The 25,045-nt window shown below is 36.0% G+C and overlaps 1 protein-coding gene across 1 annotated transcript in view; it reads left to right on the top strand.

Moving 5' to 3' along the window:
- Positions 1-25,045, top strand: part of SLC2A13 (solute carrier family 2 member 13) — a 149,423-nt gene that overhangs the window by 66,926 nt on the left and 57,452 nt on the right. The window contains exon 4 of the mRNA XM_030463574.1: positions 4,343-4,451. Coding sequence (XP_030319434.1) covers positions 4,343-4,451 — 109 coding nt within the window. The remainder of the gene's footprint in view (positions 1-4,342; positions 4,452-25,045) is intronic.

The raw sequence follows: 25,045 nt of genomic DNA on the forward strand, positions 1-25,045 counted from the left end.
AACTGTAAAGTGGTTCTTTAAAGATGGATCTGGATGGAACATATGTTATTGACTGACACTAAGACAAAAATGAGTCTGAGAAGCTAATCTGAAGGTTGATCTTAATTGATGCTGAACTAATGACTGCCTGTCTTGATGGCTGGCTAAGCCTGCCTCTTTGGGAACACTCCTCTAGTGAGAACTCAAATGATGGCAGGAGTCCCACATAGTGTACAAGTTGTTGCTAAAAGCTGTCTCTAGATAAGCTGGCAAAAGAATGTTTGAACCTGCAAATGACTTGGGCAGAGCCCAGTTTCTAACCATACTTTCCTGTCTGTGACATTTTACCAATTATTGTACGAATTATTTGAGGGATGGATGATCACAGATTTTGCAGGCTCCAGGTGTCTGCCTGCATTTGCTGGGGGATTTTTAGGTTGGCTTTATATCTATCTACAATATTTTTATTTCCCTGAAGGTGTATGCATTTTCAGAAGGAGAGACTGACACATGTTTAATACCCATTAATATCCACTCCTCTACTTTTTAGCTTTTATTATTTAAGCTCATTTTAGAACTAAGGTTTGCTTGTTGTTTTGGAAAAGTGTCCCTTTCTTTTAGTTGGCAGTGGACCACACCGAAGCTCCTATGATCACTGTGCAACCCATTTTACCTACAGAGGAAAGTCAAAATGCCTTTACAGGTGATTCATGATTTCTAAACCTAAACCTAATTTATCTGTCAATTATGCCTAGTAATAAGAATGACAGCTAAAATATAGGAAGCTGTCTCTAAAAGCTTCAGATAACCACTCGACATTTTGAAAGCCTCACTCACTTTGCAGAAGTGATGATTTAACAAGAACAGCTCATTTCCCTTTGTTTATCGCAGTGTAAACTAACAGAAGGCTTTTTGGATGTGAAGCCAAACATCCAATATCTGTTTTTGCCTTTTGCTTATAAGAATTAATCTTTATTTATCATCACTTCATGTAATAACACCTTCTACAACTGAAATATCCTTGTTTTTCCATTGCTCTGTGTCCGACAGTGCCATTTTGCAGTCTCACTAGACCAAGCGTCAGCTTGCTAGCATATTATGAACCCTTATAAACATATGCATCAAGGAAATTTACTTCAGATAAAATAATTATCTGAAACCACGGCACAAAAAGTCCAAATCTACTCTTATTCAATTAATCCTGACCCTAGATGCTCTCATTCTTTTGACTTCATTCTTATTCTTATAGCAGAAGGAGGAGAACAAATGTCATTGCTTTCTGAAGTTTAAATGAAATGGTTCAGATTCAGGAATGTTTCTAAATCTCCTAGCTGAGGAGAAAACAATAGCAATTAAGGCAGAAGTATCATGAACAAAAAATACTGACTGTTGGAGACAATTATCTATTTTTTCCATTGTAATAATTACAATTTTTTTTTTTTTTTTGTGGTGCATCTTTTGCATCATTTGTTTGCCTCTAATTCTGTGAGCAATTGAGTTACTCTGCTTTTTAAAGATTTAATTACTTTATTGTTTTGAGCTATTTTAATCTATTGTAATTTAATGCTTATCAGAAACTTCTGAAGTACAGTTTTATTTTTCAGAAGGTTTATTTTCAGAAGAAAAAGTATTTAATTCTGAAAACTTTTGTTTTTCCTTTTTTAGTTTAGACCCCTTCTCTGGTAACAAACATGTTTTGGCTGAAGTTGTTCAGTTTTAAAGCTGTAATATATGAACAGTACAGAAAATGGATGGCAGAACTGTAGGTAGGAAAACGCAAAAATAGTTTTAGGGCTAGATAATTTTAATAGAAACTTCCACATTTACTTTCAGTTTTTAGAACAGTCACCTTGCTGTCCAAGTCCTTCAGGTTTTTTTAGTGGAGTTTGTAAAGCTCCTTTAATAGAGAGATTAATGATTTCTTTCATTTCTTTCATTTCATTTATTGGTTTATAAACCTGAAAGCTATGAATTTTATGAAAGAAAATCCCTTCATTTTGTGAATGGTTATTTATAGCTGCAGTTGCTACTGTAGATATTTCAAGTGAAATTTTTAAATCTCTGACTTGAACCAGAATGATGATTTTTAGCATAATTTTTCTGATAAAATTAAGCAGAATTCTGAAAAATTACAAGTACTTACTGAATTTAGCTGAATGGATGTTCTGAAGTCTAAAGTTCTAAAATAAAGGTCTAGACTTTAATATGTGGTCTTAAACTTTCTGCAGGCATCCAAATGGATTTATGTGTTGAAGTGTTGCTGCAAGTTCATGACTGAGTTGCAAGCCATTGTCTGGGAACAGCTGCTTTAATTTCTAGCCATTTCTTTTAATTCCTTTTTTTCTGATTGTTTTGTACAATACTGTATTGTGAATAGAGTTTTATATAACTTTCATCAAATAGTTGAGTGGATCAGGAATTGTTAAAAAATTCACATTAGCTCCTCAGGACATTTCTACTCCTTTCCTAAGAACCCTCCTGCAGAGTGCTAACTTATTTGATAAGAATAGTCACTGATGGTGGATTTCAAGATTTAGATTGGCTGCAAGGTCCTTGAAGTTGGGTTTTGAACTCTTTATAGAGAGTTGAGGAAGAACAGAGGATACCTCATAGGCATTCAGCAGCCTGGGCTCATGACAGATGCTGCAGAATCAATTTTCAGATAAAGGTTTTTAAGCCCAAAGCTGCCAGGCTCAGGTTTGATGAAGAGTATGAAGACCTAAGAGCTGTTGTTTGTGAATTAAGGTTTAGAGTTGCTTTTGTTAGCAAATCTTTTTTTCCTTTGTGAAGCCTAGAGCTGAGGAGAAAATCAGAGTTATGTCTGACCTCCAGATTGCTCTGAGCTACTAGCAAGTGCTGGTTTTGTTGTTTTTCCACTGAAAAAATGCCACTTTGAATATTGAACCTTTCGATAGACTTGTTTATTCCATGCTATCATGTGTCTTTCTTGAAAATATCTTGCCGGATGTATGGATTGGCTCTGTTTTTCAGTTGATGGAAACATGGTGAAGGTAGTGATGTGGCTATAGTAGTATAGGTGGGACTGTCTGAATGTTGCTGTTACTTGGAAACCAGCTGGAAAATTTGTCAGACTGTATTCTGCTGTTACTAGTAAGCAAATTTAAATAATGATACAGCTGAGATATGAATTAGACATAACATATTTTTTTTAATTAAGTTTTTCTTAGGTAGGTTTGATTATTGTTTGCCATTCAATGAAGAACATATTATCTAAACTCCTTTCTTGAGATCCACTATTGAAACTGTTCACAAATTGTCAGCTTTCTGAAGCTCTGAAACTCTTTATATGTAAACCATTCTTCTCTAGCATGGCTGTGTATTTTTTTCAATACATTTCATATTTTTTATGTTTTCAGAAAGACTGACAATTTAAAAATATAGATCCTCTTTACCTTTTTTTTTTTTTTTTTTTTTTGTGGCAAGTATTTTAACGTTTACACTGTGTTATGTATTTTAGGTGTTCTGAGAGGGTATGCTAGATGTGTATATATACCAGATGTATAAAGCATAAGATTTTTCACCTGACTATGTTCTGCCCTATGCACCACTGTGAGCAGAAAGCAATTCAAGTAAAGAAAGAATCAAGCCTCTTAATTTTTTGCCTCTTGTCATATAGCTTCCTGTATTTTCTTTTTAATAGGATGGTTTGGAAAATTATAATTAACAGAGCAGAAAATTTCTCTTTTTGGCAGAAATTCTTGATTTTTCACTGAGAAACTGTTTCTGCCTTTTGAATGCAGTATCATACCATTGCTACTGAAGGTATGGAAAAAAAATTAATTAATTTATGCCCTTCTGCTGGCCTTAAAACTGTGCAGAATGGATCTGTCCCATATCTTCAAAGTACCCACACTTGCAACTGCTTTTTGGAAAGTGGGTCTTGGGAGAACACTTCATCTGCAAGATCCAGATCTTAGCAATGAATAATGGCATTTCTGAACTAACTTCTCAAAAAGAGGGGGAGCTTTTAGAGAGGAAGCAACAACAACAATATTTTGTGATAACTTTGAGTACATTTAGTTGTAGCAGATGTGCAATCTATTAGTATGATGTAGGAGAGTACATTTGCCACCAGAAATGTACAATGTGCACAAATTTTTTTTTATTTTTTGTTTTTTTATGAGGGCTTCCTGAAAATCTTCTTTTAGTACAGTGCTGAAAAGCAGAACTGAAACTTGTTCTTTCTTCATCAAGAAGATCGAGCTGTTCAGAAATAGTTGAAATAATCCAAATTTGTTTGAAACCAAGGTGCATAGCCTGTTATACCTGGGAACATTGTTTTGATAGTGATCACTTAAGAACTGTCACATATTCTTTTGTTGTTGTGTCTTTTTTTTTAAAGCTGGACCTGTGATCTGCAGAATGCTAACATACCCTCCAACTCGAAGAGCCTTAATTGTGGGTTGTGGGCTGCAGATGTTTCAACAGCTGTCAGGGATTAACACCGTCATGTATGTATTTACTGCTTGCTTCTCTTTATAAAATGTAACAAAATGACAATTAGACCAATAGCAGTTGTAGGTGAGGTTTTGGTTCAAATCTGAAATGTGAAAAATTAAGTGTGAGAGCTGGAATGCTGTTTTGAAATTTAGATATTGATGTATTAGGGATCTCAGAAAATTGATACAAGAGGATGTCAGAATAAGGGCTAACTTTTATATAGAGATGAGAATGCAAACTGTACTCTGGGAGATGAGTTATTATATGTTAGTGTTTACTGTCAAAGCTATGTATGTCTAGATAAGAAAAGACACAGTTTCAATTTGTGTACACGTAGATGAAAATATTATATGGGTTTGACTGCTGACCATGTGAATGAGATGCAAAATTACTGTGAAGTGCTGAAGGAGGTAAGATGATAAAGGAAGAAAAAAATCCCATTATTACATGGTTCTGCTACATGTATGAAGACTCAATAAATGCAGAAGTGAAGAGTTATATATTGGGTGTTCTGATAAACTGTCAGCTCATGAAAGGAGTTGCTCTTGGCAAATGTGCAGTTCACAAGACCTAGTTTAAGACTAAAATTACCCTACAAGAGCAATCATAATCAGTATGGTTTTCATATGATTTTAGGAGCAAGTATAAGACCTATTGCAGTAACATCTTATGGAGAATACTACACATAAGTCAGCAAGTGAATTATGAATAGTTAAAAGGCACAGCCAAAAGGGTAAAGCTTTCAGATACTTTTAAATGTAATGAAGTTACTACCATCTGTCACCAAGGTGGGGAAAAGTACGAACTCAGTATTGTTAAATTGCAAAGGAGAGTCATCTGTAAAGAGGTAACAGGTAAAGAGAGGCTTTATAAAACAGAAATTTTACCTACATGTGGGAAACAGGAGAATGCATAACTGGTAAGGATGTGTGAAAACCAAAAGAGAGACATAGAAAGAGCTTGGAGGAATTCTTCAGGCATATCAGAAGCAAGAGATGTAATAGCATCCAGGCCCAGTAAGGATCAAGAGATTGTGAGAACACTAACACAAGAGAAATCTTTAACAGTAAATCTTATGAAAACCCTTTTTGCATCACTGTTAATTACAGAGGGTATTTGAAAGTTACTTCACTGGGACTTACTTGAGATGTCTCAGACGGTCTGTTTCAAATTCAAGTGTTAAAGGAAGGATTTTTAGAACAAGCTGATTAAAATGAATAATAACAAATTGCTTGGACTAATCAGGGTCCACCCAACAGGCCAGGAGTAAATCAAATACATAATCACTTAATTTAGAAATGTAGCATAATCTTCATGAAGCTGTACCCCAGCAAGTTTTTTCTGTCCATATAAAAATAACTAATTTTCACAGAATCAAATAAGATGTGTGTTCATAAATATGTAAAAACAACATGTGTGTTATTAAAACAGCAAGTGTATTAACTATACAGTATTATAGAATAATGCTTACAGGAGGGAACTGGCTAATGAGTGTGTGTGACAATCTAAACTGTAACTACTCCAAAATGAGATCTTAAATTTGCATTAGTTCTATACAAACATCATGATAACATCCATAACTGATCTGGAATAGTACAAACAATTGCAGATGTCCTTTGTTTTAGTAAGGATAAGCCAGGCTATATATGGGAAAAGACGTACCTGTATTTGAACAGGGTGATTGGACTCTACAGCTTGGAAAATAAATTAGTTCAGAAGACATGCAAGAGGAATATCAAGCTTTTAATGTTATGGAGAAGATGGGGAGAGTGTGATTATTTATCGTTTCTTCGACATGGGTTTGTTGACTCCTAGCTCTTACCAGGTAGTAGGTGTAAAAAAAATTTTCCACAGGATGTTACAGGTGCTAGATGTAGAAGTTTAGAAGTTAATTAAGGAAACTTATTTAATAAACATTACTAATGTTCATTACTGTAGATGTAGTAAAGTAGATGTAATTTCTGGCCAAGGGCAGTCCTCACATTTTGATACTTGCTACTTTACAGTGCCTTGTTAGGCTGGAACAAAAAATGACAGCTTACAGGGTCTGTGACACTGTCAAGTTAACTTTGTTTATTTGTGTGCTCTCTTTATTGATTTTGGACTTTGATTAGCAATAGGTCAAGAGGAAACAAGTTCAGGTTGCACCACGGAAGGTTCCGACTGAATGTTAGGAAAATTTTTTTCACCAAAAGAGTGGTGAAGCATTGGAACAGGTTGCCTAGGAAGGTAGTGGAGTTGTCCCTGGGGATTAAAAGAATGAGTAGACTTGGCACTTGAGGAGATAATTTACTGGTTATGGTAATGTAGGGCTGATGGTTGGACTTGATGATCTTGAGGGTCCTTTCCAACCTTGATGATTCTATGATTTTAACTTCATATGTTTTAAAACCTCGAACTTCCATCTACGTAGGAGGTTTTAGAAATAGTTCAGAATTGACCTAATTTGTTTGCAGATTATGTAGGAGGACAATTATAGCTATAAACCATAGTTGAATCTTAGCTTTAAAGCAAGAACATGCCTATAATAAACACATGAAGGCACTGTTGTTAAAGGGCTGGCTAATAAACCATCTGCAATATACAGTATTTTTTAATACTCCAGTATAACTAAGCTTTTAGCTATCAGGTATGCAAAACAAACATCCTCCTATGAAAGGATATTTTTCAGATACAAAAGTAAGCTGCTATCTATTAAAGATTTGCTTACATAGAGGCTGGTGTTTGCTTTTTAATGCAGTAATTATATGGTACCTTAAGGAGCTGTCAGATTTTATTAATGTTCTAAACACTATTTACCCCTCCATAATGTTTGTTTGTGTCATTGTGGGATTGCTGTTCTGTTGCAGCAGGAAATCAGGCATTGGTTATGGTTGGAGATTGTACAGTTGTGTGGCCTTTTATTCAGTAGTTTTGCAGACTTGCTTGCCAAAACAGTCAAAAAAAAATTTTAATGGTTGTCATTCTCTGTAACTTTGGTGCTGCTGTGAATCCATTTCTCTTGGTATGCCCCTTTCTAGGCCATAGGGAAAGAGGCTGATGGACCAACTTGCTGCTGCCTGGCTTTCCCTGCCAGAGAACTTAGCCTCTGATTACCCCCTTTCTCTTCTGTACAACAAATCAACTTAACATGGCAGCATCTGTGAGGGGCTCTGACTTGTTCTAATAGTCTGGCTTGAGGTTTTCCAGTATTTCTGATATAAAATAATTTGTTAAACCTTGTATTTTACTGTAAGAAAGTGAGGCCATAGGAGTGAGTTCATGTGTGTCTGAAAATATAATTTAAAATTAAAAACCCCAACATAGTCAAACAACAAAGCAGGAAAGTGAAATGAAAATATAAGGAAGAAAACAATTATAGAATGATCTAATACTTCCCTAATTTTTATACTCTTTAGTGAGTAACTTTTCTGTTTAAGAAAGTAAACATTTGAATCAAAAAGTCTGGCTGTTCAGAAAGGCCCTCTGAAGGAAGATATATGCCAGGACAGCAGTTATTACAAATTAGCTTTTCTATTGTAACATATCCCAGATTTCTCCTTAAACAGAAGATGTGGTCCACATTTTCCTGTAGTTAAAACACGAGGGAGCAGGACCTTGATTTTTTGCCATCAGTCTTTTCTTAAAAAAAAAAAAAAAAAAAAAATTAAAAGAAATTCCTTTTTTTGGTGAGGTGGGAGGAAGAGGCAGCTTCAGGGATTTGTCTGTTTCAGATTGTTTGGTGAAAAACATTGAGTACATGGATGTCTTAGCAAAAGGACTTCTGAGAAGCCTCCATATACTGTGCCACTTCTGTACAGTCAAGAAAAACCCAAACTGTGGGGAGGAAAGCTTTTGGAAAAAATCCTAAGTTATCTTGAATACTAAGTAGTAATTTAGCCATAATTGCAGGGAGTTCAGTACTGTCTTGTCAGAACCACACTTAGGTATTTTGGCCTCTGGTGGAGTTTTGGCTGCTTTTTTGGTGGCTTGTAAGTTTTGATGGAGTTCACACAGGCTGCCAGTGCCCTCAAGACTATAAATCTGAGATAAGATTGAAGAGACAGCTGTATCATCTTGATTATTCTTATTTTTACAAAGCATTAAGTAGACTTGATGAAAGACAAACAAGATGTTTGAAACACTAAGCTTGATGTGATGCTAATTCAGTAATTTCCCATTATCTTTTCACATTGTGTTAGAAAAGCTTTCTAAAACAGAAAAATGTTCTAATGTGTCAACAGGGAGGGCATATGGCCTTGATAATTTTTGTTAAACTTGTACTTGTGCTGATGTATGTGATCTGTTATTCCTAATTAATAAAATGGATTTGCTTTATTCTTAAGATATGCATATCCTAAAAGTTAAGCGAATCCACACATACAGTGTTTGGATTTAGTCCACAGATGCTTTTGAGCACTAATAGTTTCGCTTTTTAAATCTGTACAAATAGACAAAAGAATAAAAAAATGAGATTACAAAGGAGCATTTTTTTCCATCTGGAGAAGAAATAGGACATAGAAGAAATACTATATCAAGAAGAAAAAAGCTTAGAGTAATGAGAGAGGAAAAAGAGCTAGATAGAAGAAAGAAGGAAAAGACAAAAGAGATGAGGTTATATAACAAGGAGAAATTAAAGGCTTGAAGACAAGTTAAGAATATTAAAACAATTAACGTGAGAAGTGAATGAATATTGTACTGAATGTAAATGAGAGAATGAAAGAGAACAGGAGTGGGACTGGAAAAAAGCCAGGATTCTTCTGAAGTTTATTAGAGGCTAGAGAGGAGTTTAATGGAAGCAAAACAAATTTCCCAGCAAGTTTATTGTGCAGCAGTTGCAGAGCTGGAACCCTTAAGGAGCTGTAAAACTTTACTTCTGTTTGCTGAAGTGAGCAATGAGGCAGCACGCACCTCTCTGTAGCCTTAGGACCATGCAAGGCTTGTAACAGCACTTGGCACTTCACGTCAGGGATGTGTGACTTAACCCCCAGAGGGATGGTGAAAGTGAAGACTGAAAAACTTACTTTTAATTATTTTTTTTTTTTAATTTTTGACTTGAAATACTGAATAAGTGGCATAGGATAGTGACTGCAGGTAAGCCTTTAATTTTTTTTGTTGTTGTTGAAGATCACTGAATAAATACCTTGGTATGTAGATTGAAGCACAAGTAGTAGCAACCTTCTCTACTTCCTCAGCAGTAGAGATTTATATTTAGTGAATTTACACATTATAACAAAATTATAAGGAATAAGTTGGTCATTGAAATGAAACTTTGTTGAACCACTGACTGTTGATTTGGATATTGGAAAATAGTTGTTGAGATCTGTAAATGGAAGTTCTACTGCCAGAAAATAATGGTGCTTCCCATTTGTTTTCAGTGCTGGTTTGTATTCAAGTATTGATTTTTAAGGTTGCATATGCTTCTATTGTGTTCTCTGACCATTCATTTAAAAATGAAATCTAGAAAGTAGCATACTTTATTTAAAATCAAAGCCAAAACCAAAACCTAAAACTTACACAATGATAAAACGTCCCTAATTGCTGAAGAACAATTTATCTTATAGTGTAGCCTCCACATAGATGTAAATTGGGCCACAGTAATTGCTAAGCAGGCTTCTGTGGAGCCTTTATTTTTGCATGGCCAGTAACTTGTCCTTTTGGTTGTTCTTGAATATTCTCAGACCCAACTGTTTTTTAAGCCTGACAGAAAGAGGGACATTTACATGTTTTTTGCAAATACAAACTTTCTAATGTTAAGATCATTGAGAAATCTTGGTAAGTGACAAGTCTAATTTCCTCTAATGGCTACATAGCATTAAGGCTGCTACCTCTTAGATTTTCATCCTTCAGTATTTTTTTTGAGTAAACTGTCCAGTTTATATATTTCTCATACATTCTGCACTTTCTCCTCAGGCTTTAAAAGATGCTTAATAAAAAAAAAAAAAAAAAAAAAAAAAAAAGAAACCCTATGTTGCATGTCCACTTGCTTTACAAATAATAATTCATAGAATATTTTATTGGTTTTTAATAAATCCTTCCAATAACTTTTTTTGGAGCAGTGACCCTTCATTTTACCATATCATCTTTCCTTCATATTGCAAGGTGCTTAATATAGTACTGCAGCCAAACTAATATCCTAATATCTAAAGAACTTCAGTAGAGAAGAGGTGGATCTTTGGACTTACATAGCATACAGATGCTTTTTAGATAGGCTGCAAATATTTTTAGCAAAACAACCAAATAGAAGTCTAGTCTAGTCAACACACTTGGAAAGGTGACTCTCCTGTTACATCAAATGTGTCTGTTGTATGTGATGTACAGAAACAATGCAAGTAACTTAGCTCTTGAGAGGAACAAATTGTAGTTAATAAATAAAATATTTTCATATTACTAAGTGAAAACCATTCTAAATGAGAGATTATGGAAGCCACCTGTATCAGTTTCATAGTACTTGGAGGAAAACGAATTCCCAGCTCTGGTATTTTGAGAGGTTTCCACATCCAGAACCAGTTTTCCATAGGCAATGTACTACTGGCACTGCTGAGTCACCAACTTGTCCTTATTGACCAGTAGTTTCTTGCATAGAAACCAGCCTGTCTTTTAAGTTTTCCAAGCCCTGAGACGTAGACTTATTCATTTATTTGAACCCCTCTGTAATTGGTAGATCTGAACTGAACAGTTAATTTCTTTGTAGAAACCTGTCCACTTAGGTTTGATTCATTACCACACATTCTAGAGAGAAGCAGAGGGACTGTGATCAAGGAGAAGCTCTCATTTAGAGATGAAAGTTGCTTGAAGTACAGTGCCTTAGCTTGGGCAGAAACAGTTTTACAAGCTAGCAGTTAAGATGCTGCTGGAGTAGGTAGCAGAAATGTTGGAACACCCTTTCATCAAATGCTGTCTACAGGAACCACAGGCAGTATATCTGACTGGTGGGAAATGGCCACGTTGGCAGAGTCAATCCTTTCCTTTCCCTCTCACTGTTTGCCTTCCCCTCCCTTTCTGTGCAGATCAAGAAGTCAAAACAGTTTCTCCAGACCCTGCTCTGATGTTTTTTCTTGGTCATTAGAAAATACAGGCATGGGAAGGGAGTACTGCCTGGTAAGGGGATTGTGCTTTAGTCTATCTGCTAAGAAGTGGCTAAAACATAAATGTGTTGATGACAGGATGCCAATAGCTATATCCAGGATCTAAAAATCAAACAAGCAAACAAAACATTAGATAAGAAAAGCTGCAGCAGGTCTGAAAGAAAAAAGAAAACACCAAAATTCTTTGTTCCACTGGAAGGAAAAAGGTGGCTGACTGCAGAATTAACATGACCTGCACAAATCCTAGCCCTTTTGGACAAGAGGATGGTGGATGGTATTGAGCATTGGTATCTTGGGCCACGAAGAGGGATGGGGAAAGAAAATATTAGTTCATACTGCTGGACATCTTGAATAGCTCTAAACTTGTGAGTTAGACCTTAGCTTTCAGTTTGATACTTTGCTTGGCCCATGGATGGAAAGACTGGTGCTTGAGGCACACGAAGACAATTCAGTAAACTTGAACATTTTTAAGGCTTCCACAGTATTACTTGATTTTATGTATGATTTGCTGTGTTTTAAAGACATCTCCTGTGCTTCAGAGGTTTTGTTTAAGGAATGAAATGTTTTTCTTAAATATTCTTGTGTGTGCTTGTTGAAGATGGCCTAAAAATCCCTCAGCAGCTTAAGGGAGTAACAGTTTTTCTCCAAAGGCTATCCTGTATCATTTGAAATAATTGTGAGAGGGTGTTCAGGATACAAATAAGAGAGTATGTCTATTAAAAACAAGACACCTGTGTATTGGTTTTGCTTATGCTTAAACATCACATTAAAAAGAAAGGGAATATTTCTTCTCCTGCTCTATTGACCTTATGTGATTGACAGAAATTAATCTGAGTCTGTTTAAAAATATAGATTTGTAATTTGCTGTAAAACAGTGTGCCTTGGGTTATTTGGGCAACGCTATACACCAAGCTTAAAGGTTCCCTCTCGGCTTCTCACTGATAATACCAGTTCTCTGTGCTTGTTGTGCTCTCATTCCTTTTGAAATAGAAATGGAAAATCACAGCTTTAAGTCACTTGAAAGGGAAAAGAAAAAAAAAAAAAAAAGGTGGAATAGTTAACTAGATTAAAGCTGCACACTGTTCATCTTATTTACTAAGCTGCTTGCATTGTCATTCTAACTAGCCAGAGCTTTTGGAAGATAGCTTTTACAGAAAAATCCTTGTCCTAAGTATAGGAGATCAAAGAGCAGGTAATTCAGATACAAAACTATGGAAGATTTGGCTACAAGGAACATCAGGGAAGTACTTTGAGATGTTATGTAATGGGAGTAATGGAATGAAATTAAGTGAAATCCAGTATGATTATCAGAATATAGTGCTTAGAGATATTACATTGAGTGTCTCGAGGGAAGCGGGAAACAGTCATCATTTCTGATCACTTGAACAGTTACAACAATAGAGAATCTATTAGAAATAAGATATTTGGGTTTTTTGGTGTTGGAATTATTAGACATACAGTAGAAGATGAAAGCAAGTTTAAAAGAAAAGGGTGATTTCCTTCAACTTAAATTTCTACATCCTACCTTTCATAATTATCATTATCAGAGAGATAATACAATAATAATGCATATGATGATACAACAAAATATATTTTAAAAATGCAACAAAACCTCTGATCTAAACCTAGACAAACTTAAAAAACCCTATTCTGCCAAACAAATCAAGATGTGGTGGATTGAGGTGGATGTTTATTTGACATATTTTTCCTCAGGATAAAAATTAAACAAGAAATAATGTCGAATTGCAGAGGATGCATCTTCAGGGTACTGACCTGAAGTATTGTGATGGGCACTCTAACTATAGGCTCTCGTTCTGTTTTGAAACACTGATTCTTTTTTGTTTCATACAGATATTAGTCTTTTGCATATTTCTATGGTGCAGAACACCAGTTCACCAGTTTGGTTGTAGTGTTTTTGTGTTGTATCCAAACCTGGACCTTTTTACTCAATGAGATGAATTACCATATTAAGTATTTTTTTCTCCATCTTTCTGAGTTATCTCTTGGGTTATCGGCTAGAAGAGTGCATACTGAAGAATGGAATAGCAAATAAAAAAAGCCAACCATAACCTGGGCTGCATCAAAATAAGCATGACCAGTAGGTCAAGCAATATGATTCTCCCTCTCTACTCTGCTCCAGTGAGATGCCACATGGAGTACTGTGTCCAGTTTTGGAGCCCTCAACGCAGGAAGGACATGGAGCTCTTGGAATGAATCCAGAAGAGGGCCACAAAGATGATCAGGGTGCTGGAGCAGTTCTATGAAGACAGGCTGAGAAAGTTGGGGTTGTTCACCCTGGAGAAGAGAAGGCTCTGGAGACACCTTGTAGTGGTCTTCCAGTACTTCAGGGGGTCCTACAAGAAAGCTGATGTGGGACTTTTTACAAGGGCAAGTACTGATAGGATGAGGGTTAACAGTTTCAAGCTGAAAGAGGGTAGATTTAAATAATATATTAGGAAAAAATTATCTCATGTGAGGGTGTTGAGACACTGGATGCCTTCTCCCTGTCACTGGAGGTGTTCAGTGCCAGGCTGGATGGGGCCTTGAGCAGTCTGGTCTAGTGGGAGGTGTCCACCCTCATGCAGGGGACTTGGAACTGGATGAACTTTAAGATCCCTTTAAGGTCTTAAGGGTTTAAGATCTTCAAGTTTAATCACTTTAAGATCACAATTCTATGATACGAAAGCAGCAAATTATTAGCCATAGTCTGCATCCATCTCCTGGAGAGTCTGCCTGATGGTTTGGTTAATTATTTTTAAAAAATGGGAGGTGTATTAAAAATTATTCTTCTGACTATTTCATTTCAATTAAAAAAAAAGAACGCTTAAAAAACCTAATAAAATCCAAAGTCCAGTGTCTTTAATAAATCAGCATTATTCAGAGTAATGCCTACACAGAAATAAATTCCTTTGAACTTTTGTGTTGAAGTTACTATTAAAAAGGTGTGTAGTATCTTCATTTGGAAATATTAATGTTGGGTTTTACAACCAAAAAAACCCACATGTTCAAAGAACTGTATAGGATTTAACATACCAAGTTATTCTAAAGTAAATCCTGCTATCTGTCTTCTTGTTTGGAATATGTTTTATTTTTAATAAAATTTGATCAGCAGGGACTATAAACACAAGCCCACAATTTTTACCCCCAGGTTTTCATACAGGATAAGGTAATCTGCAGTGGTAACACGGCCAGAACGTTGAGTCATTTATGTTACAATATTAAAAAATAACTATCAGTCCTGCTGATTGCACTTCATTTTGTTTTGCCTTAATATGATTTTTAATGGTAAATTTTAAAATCTTCCTATGGTTCTTCAGGTTGTGAAACAATATTTAAAGTTGTGCTGTCACTTTGGAGAAAACCTAAAAACAAGGTATTTATTTAAAGAACTGTATTCAAACCAGTATTTTTTACCATTTTGTTTGATGTTGTTAATGTTATTTGTATCCTTAATAGAAGCTTCTCCCAGTTCTGCATTTGGATTCTGTTCTCCCTTTTGCCAATAGTAAAATCATAATACTATTTGATTTCTATCTGTTGTCTTGGAAATAACTCTCAAATCCAGTATTAACTTCACTGTGGGGCTGTACAAGAGTAAATATGTGAACTGTGTGGGTGGGAGCAAAATTTTTGCTGAAAACATATGGCTTGGGTTATTAGCAATTATGGTAAAAAAATTATGTGAAGTAAAACGTCCTTGCTTTTTATCTGGTGTATACACAGTGTGGCTGTTGAGTCAGTTAAATGCATCTCATTCATGTTGTTCATATGTAAAGCCAAGTAATGAAATTAAGTCAGAACAGTGAGGTTGTTTATAAATCATTCATGAGTGATTGCTGGAGGAAGTTCCCTAAATAGGAATACTGGCTGGTTGATTTGTTTGTTTAAATGTATTATTTGCTTAAACATTTCCTGGAGTGCGTTTTCTCCCGTGTTACCTTTCTAATAATTCTTGTAAAATTCCTTTTTAAACATATTGATATTTAATATGCATAATTTTGTTGAACTGGCAAATGTTGTTATCTGGCAAATGCCACTTTTTTATTTCAAGGCCTATCAGGAAATCAGATACCTACCAGTGGTCAATGAAGTATTTTATTCCTAAATGTACAGTACAATCATGATGGAGAGGATTTTGTTGGAGTTGTAGGTTTGCTTACTTGTGAAGATCTAGAGGGCACATACTATTCAAATATTGGTCTGTATTCTTATCTATAAGAAAGTGTCTCCTCCTTAGATGAATAATAAAGAATATATCAATGTGAATCAATTCAAAGCTCACAACATAACCAATCTTGAGAAGACACAAAATTAAAATATAAAAGGTCACCTGGTTAGATGCTGCCTGATTGCAACAACATGAACAACCACAGTGGATTGAATTACTTATCCCATTTGAACATAGAATAAAAGATATGATGCCCTTTAGATCTATTTATTCACCTTTACTTTAAGGGAATAGGAACCAGTTCTTTAAATTGGATTCTTTGGAGTCTGTCAATAAGAGTTAAGCCACCACAGGCTAGTCCAAATGCTTTGTGCCACAGAGGTTGAGATACACAAAAAACCCCCAAACATTGAAAGGTTATGTGTGATGAAAAATTTTACCATAAATGAAAATAGTTCTGAAAAGGATCATAAATAAAACATGGGGGCACCTAAAGGCTAACCAAGACTTTGTTATTTTGAGTGGTCTGCAAAACAGAGAGATCACTATGGGCAAAATAGCCCATATGGAAGATGTGCTATGGAGTACAGTCACTAAATCGAAAGAAAATGAGAGATCACTGAAGGGACTCTTAATTCCTCAGTGTCATGAGAGGGAATGCTGGCTGTAAGGCCAGAGAGGAGAGTGAGTGGTAGTGGGGAGAGTCCAGTGAGGAAGTGGGGTATCGGGACAGGGAAATAAAACAGCACTTGGCTTCTCATCTTTAGAGGGGCTGGCTCTTCCCTGGAGTGTCTTCAAGACATCAAGATCAGCTGGAGGGGTGTGAGTTGAGCCTAAGCCCCTGCAGGTCAGGAAGGACTCACCTGTGGAAGCTTAAAATGGTGTGAGGGTTTGGTTGGGGTTTTTTTATGTGTGGTTTTTTTTTTTTGTGTGGTTGGTTGGTTGGTTTTGGTTTTGTTTTGTTTCATTTCATTTTCCAGAGACCTAACAAGGCTATAGGAGACAATAATACTATGGAGATGGATTTTGGAACTTTTTCGTGAAAGAGAAAAATCCTTTTGTCATATTTCATTTCCTTTTAATAGTCTTTTGCATATTGTGCTGAATTTAATGTGTTTAAATGTGCTGATTATTTACTACATTTCACAAATGAAAAATAGAGCAGAAAAATACTGGGCTGCTGATTCAAACTTATACATGCTAAGGCTGCTTTCTCACCTAGACTCAAGGTTTTTTGGTCATAATTATGAATGGAAGTGACAACATTTTAGAAGAAAGGGGGAAAACCCTGTTAGAAGTCAGAGGGGGGGAAACAGAAGCACAACAAACGACTTTCAAGACAATTAGGGCTTTCTTACCCCACTCTAACCCCTGGTCCTACTTGCTCAGTTATATTATTTCCATGACATGTTTGTGGGCTGGAGAAGGAGATGAGGAAATGAGCAGTTAAACTTTATAAGATGGCAACTTCACATTTTCAGCTTCAGGTCTCTAAATAATCTCTGTAGTATAAAAATAATGCAATTATTTTTTTATTAAAAGTTGACAAAACCAAAAGCCTTCTGCGTACTGAGAATTACTTGTCTTTCTATGTTGATGAGGGGGAGGCAGGTAAAAGTACTGAAAAATGTCCTGAAACACACGGGGGGCATCACAGCTTCAAGGAACTGGGTAAGATCTCAGTAACCTTGGACAAATTTGACTAATTTTAACAAGGTTTTGAATATAACTTTTAAAACTGCCTCTGTCCTACAGCTTTGCCCTTCACAGAATGTGAGAACAAGGAACTGAAACAGTGTGTAACCACAAGTTGATACTGCAATGAGATAAACTGCTAAAAGAAGCCTTAGCACTGTACTTAATCAGCAGCTCTGTCCCATTTGCACACAGAAGCAAAAGGGATCTTATAAGAATAAGAAGTGTACATTATGCTTGTTGGTGACTGCACAAATTCAATTTCATGTTCCCAGAAATTTTAGATTCGTCAACAAACCTCTTAATATTTGAGAACCAGGTTTAAGTTTTTGGTTTTGGTTAGTTATATGCGTGTAGTGTGATTTGTACACAGTGGCAATAAATGACACTTTACAGACGTTTTTTATGGTGCATGGAAAATGATGACTTAGTGAAATAGGACAGCTCTTAATGGAAGCATATGCTTGTTCCCATTCATCTACCTTTCATTTCTGTTTTGTATAATAGTAGAGAAATAATAATTCTATTAAAACATTTATAGCTTGAAAATTATAAAGTCACTTGTCTTTTCTGTCTCATATGCTGTATTATTGTTTTGAGTAAGTGAAAACAACAACACTTAGCTCATTTTGTTTTCCAGGTTGTGTATATATAAAGTCCTATGTTAGATGGTTATATCTTGCAGGAAAAAAACATTTTTTGGTGATTCTTGTCACATTGTGGAAAATGAATCCAGGCACTGCTAACATTCTTACCAGAGGCAGAAATTCTTCTAGTTATAAATATATATGAATATATATAACATATGAACGATTGTAATGAGACCTATAACACAGGCTCTGCAAGGTATCAGTCAGGTCTCCAAAGATATTTTGATCTCACTGTTATTGATTTATAATTTTTATTAACTTAAACTAGCTAGAAAATAATTTACGTGTATGTTCATATTGCCAAATTCATCCTCTCTCTGCAAACTCTGGTCTGAACACCTCTTTAAGCATCTCTGCAAAAGATTCTGCTGCCCAACTGTGTCTGCAGTTGTGCTTGAGCAACTGCAGTGAATTTCTTTGCATATATGTAACTGATGCCACCATCTATGCAAAACTTCTCGGTGCAGAAATGCTTGTTAGCCAGGCAATAAATATAGGTAAGCAGTTTGAGATGATGGACATCTGTCCAGTTTTGGAAATCTTAGTTCCCTTGAGAGTGTAATATGTTACTGCAGGCAGCTGGTATGACAGGGAGACAGACAATGCTAGAGAGAGAAAGAATCAAGAATAGAAAGAGAGAAGAAAAACACATTAGCTGGGATGCACAGTGCTTTAAAATGTACTGGAAAGCTTCTGTTGGAAAAAGAAATTAATTCCATGGTTAGAAGCTTAGCTCACTTGTCCTTTCTCTCCACAGAACTTAAGCACTGAGTTTAGGTTTCTTGCCTTTTGAAAACTGGACAAGTAGCTCCTGCTTGTCTGTGACAACACTTGAGCCCTCATTTCTGCTGTGTCTTGTTAGGATATGTAGAAGCAAATGGCTGTATAAAGGAAGAGATGCTATCACATGCCTTTTGTTCATTCTCGGGGTGCTCTGAAAGCTGTGCTTGTTCTCTTGACTGTGTAGGAAAAGAAAATATTTTCTCTTTTCCTGAGGGAAGATTATTTCTGAAAGTTATTAATCTGTGAGACAAATGAGATCAGTAGATTCCTGCAAGGAACATAATATCTTGCCTTCAGTCCTTCTTACAAGGACTTAGAAACATAGAAACTGGTCTGCACACTTGCAAGCAGCTTTAAGCACATTTAGTGTCTCAGGCTAGCAATTTACTGCCCTTAAGTGACAGGTTTTAGCTTCCTGTGGTATGTTTGTAGTGTGTATATCACAACAGTATTCACACAGTGATAAAATTTCATATTTTTGAGCTTCTTTAACTCAGTCAGGAGACTCTTTTGGGCCTTCAGCTTTGAAGAAATTGTAGGTCAGCTCCTGTAAATCTCTTGGTCTCCCTGAGTCTTTTAGTATTCACAGCTGTATGTGCAGGGTCATGCAGGGTGGCTGGAGCTGTATGACTGGCATCGGCCTGGGCAGCTCCAAGGTCTGTCTTTTATCTTCTCTTGCAGTATCAAAGCTGATCTGTGGCTCATATTTTCTGTAAATAAGCTTTTGGCTTTTGCTAACAGTATAATCATGAAGTAATTCCATGCTTGTTGCATGGTAAACCATTGTGTACAAAAGCACCAAAGTAAATTTGACCCACACATTTTAACATATTTATTGATGTAAGCATGTCTTAGGTTCTGTGCACTAGCTAATTAATTTTTATTCTGTCTAAATATAGTTATGAAATGGCTATAAGCTATGAATGTTATAAAGTTATGAAATGGCTATAAGCATCTATTTTTACAGTATCTTTCTAAACTAGAAGTTCTCTATAAAGTTGAAATAATTTACTTGTTTGGGGATTTATTCTGGTTTCATAAAAGACATTTTCTTCCCCAACAGCAAAATTATCTGTCTGGAACAAATTAACTGCCATTCTAGGACTAATTTCTTCCTCTGTGGCAGAAATTCTTTCCTCTGTGGCACTGCTCTTCAGACTGACTGCCACTTTCACTGTCACAGATGCTCCCCAGAGGTTTCAGATCAGAATCACATCTGCTGCTCTGAGTCACAACTTCATCTTATCTGGTGGGGTTTCAGTGTTCATTAGATTAATTAATGATCAAATACAGCAATATGACATGGCTTAGGTGTTTTGCCATGTCAGTTAGATTTCTCAAAAATTTGAGGTATCTGCTATTTTCTGTTTCTAAATGAATGCTTGATTATATGCAAGATTTTAAACTAACAGCTTTTTTGGGTTGTCATTTAAGTCAGAAAAAGTACATTGCTGTCTGGTGTAATCTTGCTTAAGCTGTACAGAAATATCTAAAGACAGCAACCCCTGTATTTGTGAAAAGGAATGGCCAGGCTCCTCTATGCGGCCCCTCTATAAAGGGGGAATCTTTGCCTCTGTAAAATTAGAAGTATTATGAGGACAGAGGAGTGGATGAAGGAGATTGTTTCAGCAAAACAATGCTGAAATTAGTTGCTGTCCTTAAAGCAGAACAACACATGGCATTGAGTCTGCTGCTGCTAATTTGTGGCCCTTTGGCTCTCACTTACAAGAACAGATCCCACACCAGTTTGTCCTCACCTCTTAGTGAAGGTGCTGAGGTAGTCACCTCATAAGTCTTCTGAGGGTAGCAATACCTAGTTATATTGTGTGCATAACTAATCATTGCTATCTGCATTGTAAATGCAATAACAAATGTTAAATTTGTGTTAGTTCTTATATATCCACAATTATTTACATCATGTATCTGAAGTCTGTAGGCTTTTCTTTTGGCAGCTGTAGAGATTCAAGGAAAGGATGGAAATTTTTAGGTTAAATAAAATAGATGAGTAAGAAGTACATGGAGTCTTTCTAGACAGAGAAAGGTTGAAAACATGTCAGTTTGAAATTAAGCTATTTTTCAAGTTTGTAGAAATAGATTGAGTTCACTTTGCTTTATTTCTGCAGTGTGAGGTTAGAAACAAAAATGTAAAACATTCCTATCTTACATATTATTGATACTGATAGAAGTGTTCTGTGTGCCTAACTGCATACAGTGCTTGCAAATAAAAAATCTTTACAAAATTTATCTTAGGTGTGGTAAACACAAGAATCTGAGTGGCCACTGTATGTCTGAGCCAAATTGGAACATGATAGCAGTATGGCACTATCTTCATCAGAAAGATCACATTGGTGACTGATACAGAGTGCTTCGATGTACAGCTTTTGGAGACTGTGAAATTGTGTGAGCAGGTGGTTAGAAGGCATTAGAGGAAGTATTTATCTGTCCATCACTGTTCAAGTGTTTGACCCTGTAGTCTTTGAAACCCCTGTTTTCTGCCCCTGCTGCTTGCAATCTGTCTCCACTGACAAAGCATGACCACCAGGAGATGCCACCTTATTTGTGGGATCAGATTTGCCCAATGGTACTAGAAGAGGCTTGGCTTCTAGGTATCAGCTACCAAAGGGCAATGTGTCAATTAATATTATGTTATATTTATTGTAACATAATATATAATATAATACATAATATATACTAATTATTAATTAATTATTAATAATAAAATAATTAGATAATTATATTATTAAGTTATATTAATAATATAATGCATTAGTAATATAGTATATAATCTATAAAATATATATTATATTTAGTATAATATATAATATTATGTTATATAATATATATATTAATATGTAATATATATATATAATATTTCTATATGTTACATATTTTCTTATGTTACTTGCCCAACAAAGTGAACTAATTTTTCTGTGAATTACATAGTAATTCACTTGATGGTCTTGTGACACAGCCTTTGAGGTTTTTTCCATGACTTATCTGCACCTATGTGTTAAGAAACACCAAAGAGAATCATGCTCTAATGCTACAGGGCACAATTACTTGCTGTGTGCATACCACTATTTGATGTATTTTAAATGCTGTGAAATTTTAGAACTCGCAGCGCACACAGACAGGTCTGCCAGATAAATACTGGTAGAGATCTTTTTCTGTCTTTTTTTTTTTTTTTTTTAATTTATATTGTGCCTGATCTTTTCCCATGCCTCCCCACACGATTAGCAAAAGCTAACATTCCTTCATTATTCCTTGTTTAGAAACTATCTATTTATCATACACTTTTGACTTCTCAAAACTATACAAGTTCTGATGTTCCCAGTCTCTCCTTATGTAGCAGTCTCTTCATGTCTATAATAAATGTTGATAAATCCCAGTTCAACAGATATTTCTATCAAGTGCAGACTGTTAAGTCACTTGGATTTCTGAGTGCCAGCATGGGATAAGGACTTGAATGAAAAGACAGCTGGCTTAAGGTTTTTGTCTGGAGAAAATGTTACTGAGTGTGGTAAGGGGCAGCAGCAGTGCCTTAGCCTACAGGGGATGCTGAGATCTTCAGCATTCATGGACAAAGCACAATTCCTTTTGGCTTCTCTCAGAAGTCTTCCTGATAAAAATTGTTGTGAGCCGGTAAGAGGCTGTGCTTGTTTCCCTCCAGTGTGATGATGCCACAATGATCCAAGCTTTCAGCTACCCTGAACTAGGTTGTTGCAGTATATTTTAATTAAGAACAGTATGTTGAGCTCTGTCATATTCAACACACACATCTCTGCCAGCTAGACTTGTCCCCATGGACACAAAACCCCCCCCAAACAAACCAACCAACCACCCAACCAAAAAAAAACCAAACCAAAAAAACCCCAAAACCCAAACAAAAAGAAAAACCCCAAAACACACAGATAGTCCTTTCTATTTATAGCAATGAGAGAAAAGAGCTGTACTGATGATAGATGAAAAGCTCTTTAATAACTGAAGCTGGGATTATAAATTCTTTGTGAGAAAATGGTTAGATGTCACCCTCTTTTTGCCAGTGCAAGTACAGTCTGGTAGATGAAATGTTGGTGCTGGTGCTTGATTTTACAACCCCAGGATATTTGTATTTTGTATTGCTGCAAGCTTTATGTTACAGTGAAGTATTTAAATGAAAATTTTACATCTAGTAATACCTTGAAAATTCAGATATGAAAATGTTTTACCAGTCTCTCTGTATGCTCTTATGTTAAATACTCTGCACTTCTTACAGCATCCTGGTAATCAGAGTAGTGGTAATTGTGCCAGAAGAAAATGATTCACAGATTGACAATTCAGCCTTCTGCAAAGAGTGCAAAGTTCTTCTCTGGATGGGAGCCGTGGGCCTGCTGAAGCCCCAGTGGTCACAGTCAGGTGGCAATAAAAAGCCCAAGTTTTACATGAGTTAGAGAGCTGTGGAGAGTCAAGGCTGAGGCTGGAGGTCAGACTGAGAGGAAAAGGTAAAATTATAAGCAAAAGAATTCATATATAGTATATATTTTGTAGAGCTACAGTAACATAGCAAACTAGCATTAAGAGAGAACCATTGCAGAATTTTTTTTTTTCAAGAAGTGTGTTAACATCTTTGCACATTAAAATATGGAAATAAAATGTTGGTGAAAGTAAGTGATGTTACAAGAGGCACTGTTAGGAGGAGGAAGAGTGAAACTGCATGTGTGTAGGGCAGTTTTGCTACCGTATTTCCAAATATTTTTCTCTTGGCAAGGAGTCCCAAACAGGCTGCAGTTTGAGAAAACCAATCTGTGTCTCAGACACAGCTTACTTGGGTTTATCCTGCATTTAATAGATTCTTGGATTCCATTAAGACCAAATAAAAGGCAAGAAGACTGAAGTCAAAGGCAGCAAACAGCAGGAAAAGCCAGGCAGAAGCACAGGCAAGAATTCAGATGAAGAGTGGATTTTAACATGCTGTTATATTGGCATGGAAAATACTCTGTACAAGTAAGATTGTATCTTACTGAATGTTTCTTTCTGTCAAATAGTGATAGATCATTGAACTTGCTGAGGTATTGGTTTACATCCTACATTTAGGTAACTTTTTACCTTTTTTATTGTCAGCCAGTCACTCTTTGGCTGACCCTGTGACTAATCTTGCCATCCACCTGATAGTACTTTTTAAAAGCTTGTGAAACACTCCAAATCACAAAAGGTGGGTTATGATAAAACTACAGTATTTAGAGTGAGTGATTTGGAAGAGGTAGTGTCATCCAGTATTTTTTCACAGCTACACGCAGACAAAGCTAGCACTGTCAGGCCTTAAAAAAAAAAGAGAAAAAAGTAGGTGAGGAGTTGAATTACTTGATCCTGGTCCATACAGTACATCTGTTAGCTCCTAGATAGATAAATATTAAAACAAATGTGTATATATAATAAATACAGTTTGCAGTTTCATAGTAAGTAGTTTGCTCAAAACACTTTAGGTCATATCTAAGGAATTTAATATGGCCATACATTCAGTGCAAAATGTGGGAACACTCTCCCAGCATACATGGGGTTTTCCTCTGGGTGGGATTTTTCCCTAAAAAGAGGAAAAGCCCATTCATGAACAGCTTTGGTTGAGGAGATTTTATCCTTCCCTTGCTCCATAAGCCAGGTATGTCTGCTTAATAAACTGCTGCTGCCTCCTGGTTTTTTAGATCTCCGTCTTCTATTTGCTTGTTGTTTCTCCTCTGGTTAATAAAAAGTCTCTCCCAGCACTGCTGATTTGAATGTCATCAGGCAAAAGGTCTTTCCTTTGTGCCAGTAAAACTCCGAGAAATTTCATTTATGTGATGGCTTTTCTCCTCTCTGTTTTACTGTTCCTCTGAGATTAATTTACCTTAGCCACTTGAAGAAAAAAAGGATTTCTATTCCAGTGCTGTTTCTATAGTCCTTCATTGCAGACCAGCAAAGCCAGTGCAAAGAGGGAACAGAGTCACAGTCCTCAATTGTCTAATGCAGAATATATCTCAAAACAGTAAATCATCTGGCTTGCACACTATGAGGGCAGTCATCTTCCATCACCTGGGCTGTCAGGTGGAGATGCAGTTTTTATTTAAGGCTGCTACTTCTAAAAGGACCTTTGGGGAGAATTGACTTTGTCTGAAAGCTGATACCTGTTGCCCTGTAATTGCTACTTCATTAAGATATTTCAGTTCAAATTCTTGTACTCCCCTAAGTTCTCTAGATACCTGTCATGAATATTCTCAAATGTAAAGCTA

This window comes from Calypte anna, chromosome 1 (assembly GCF_003957555.1).
Source record: "Calypte anna isolate BGI_N300 chromosome 1, bCalAnn1_v1.p, whole genome shotgun sequence".
NCBI lineage: Eukaryota > Metazoa > Chordata > Aves > Apodiformes > Trochilidae > Calypte > Calypte anna.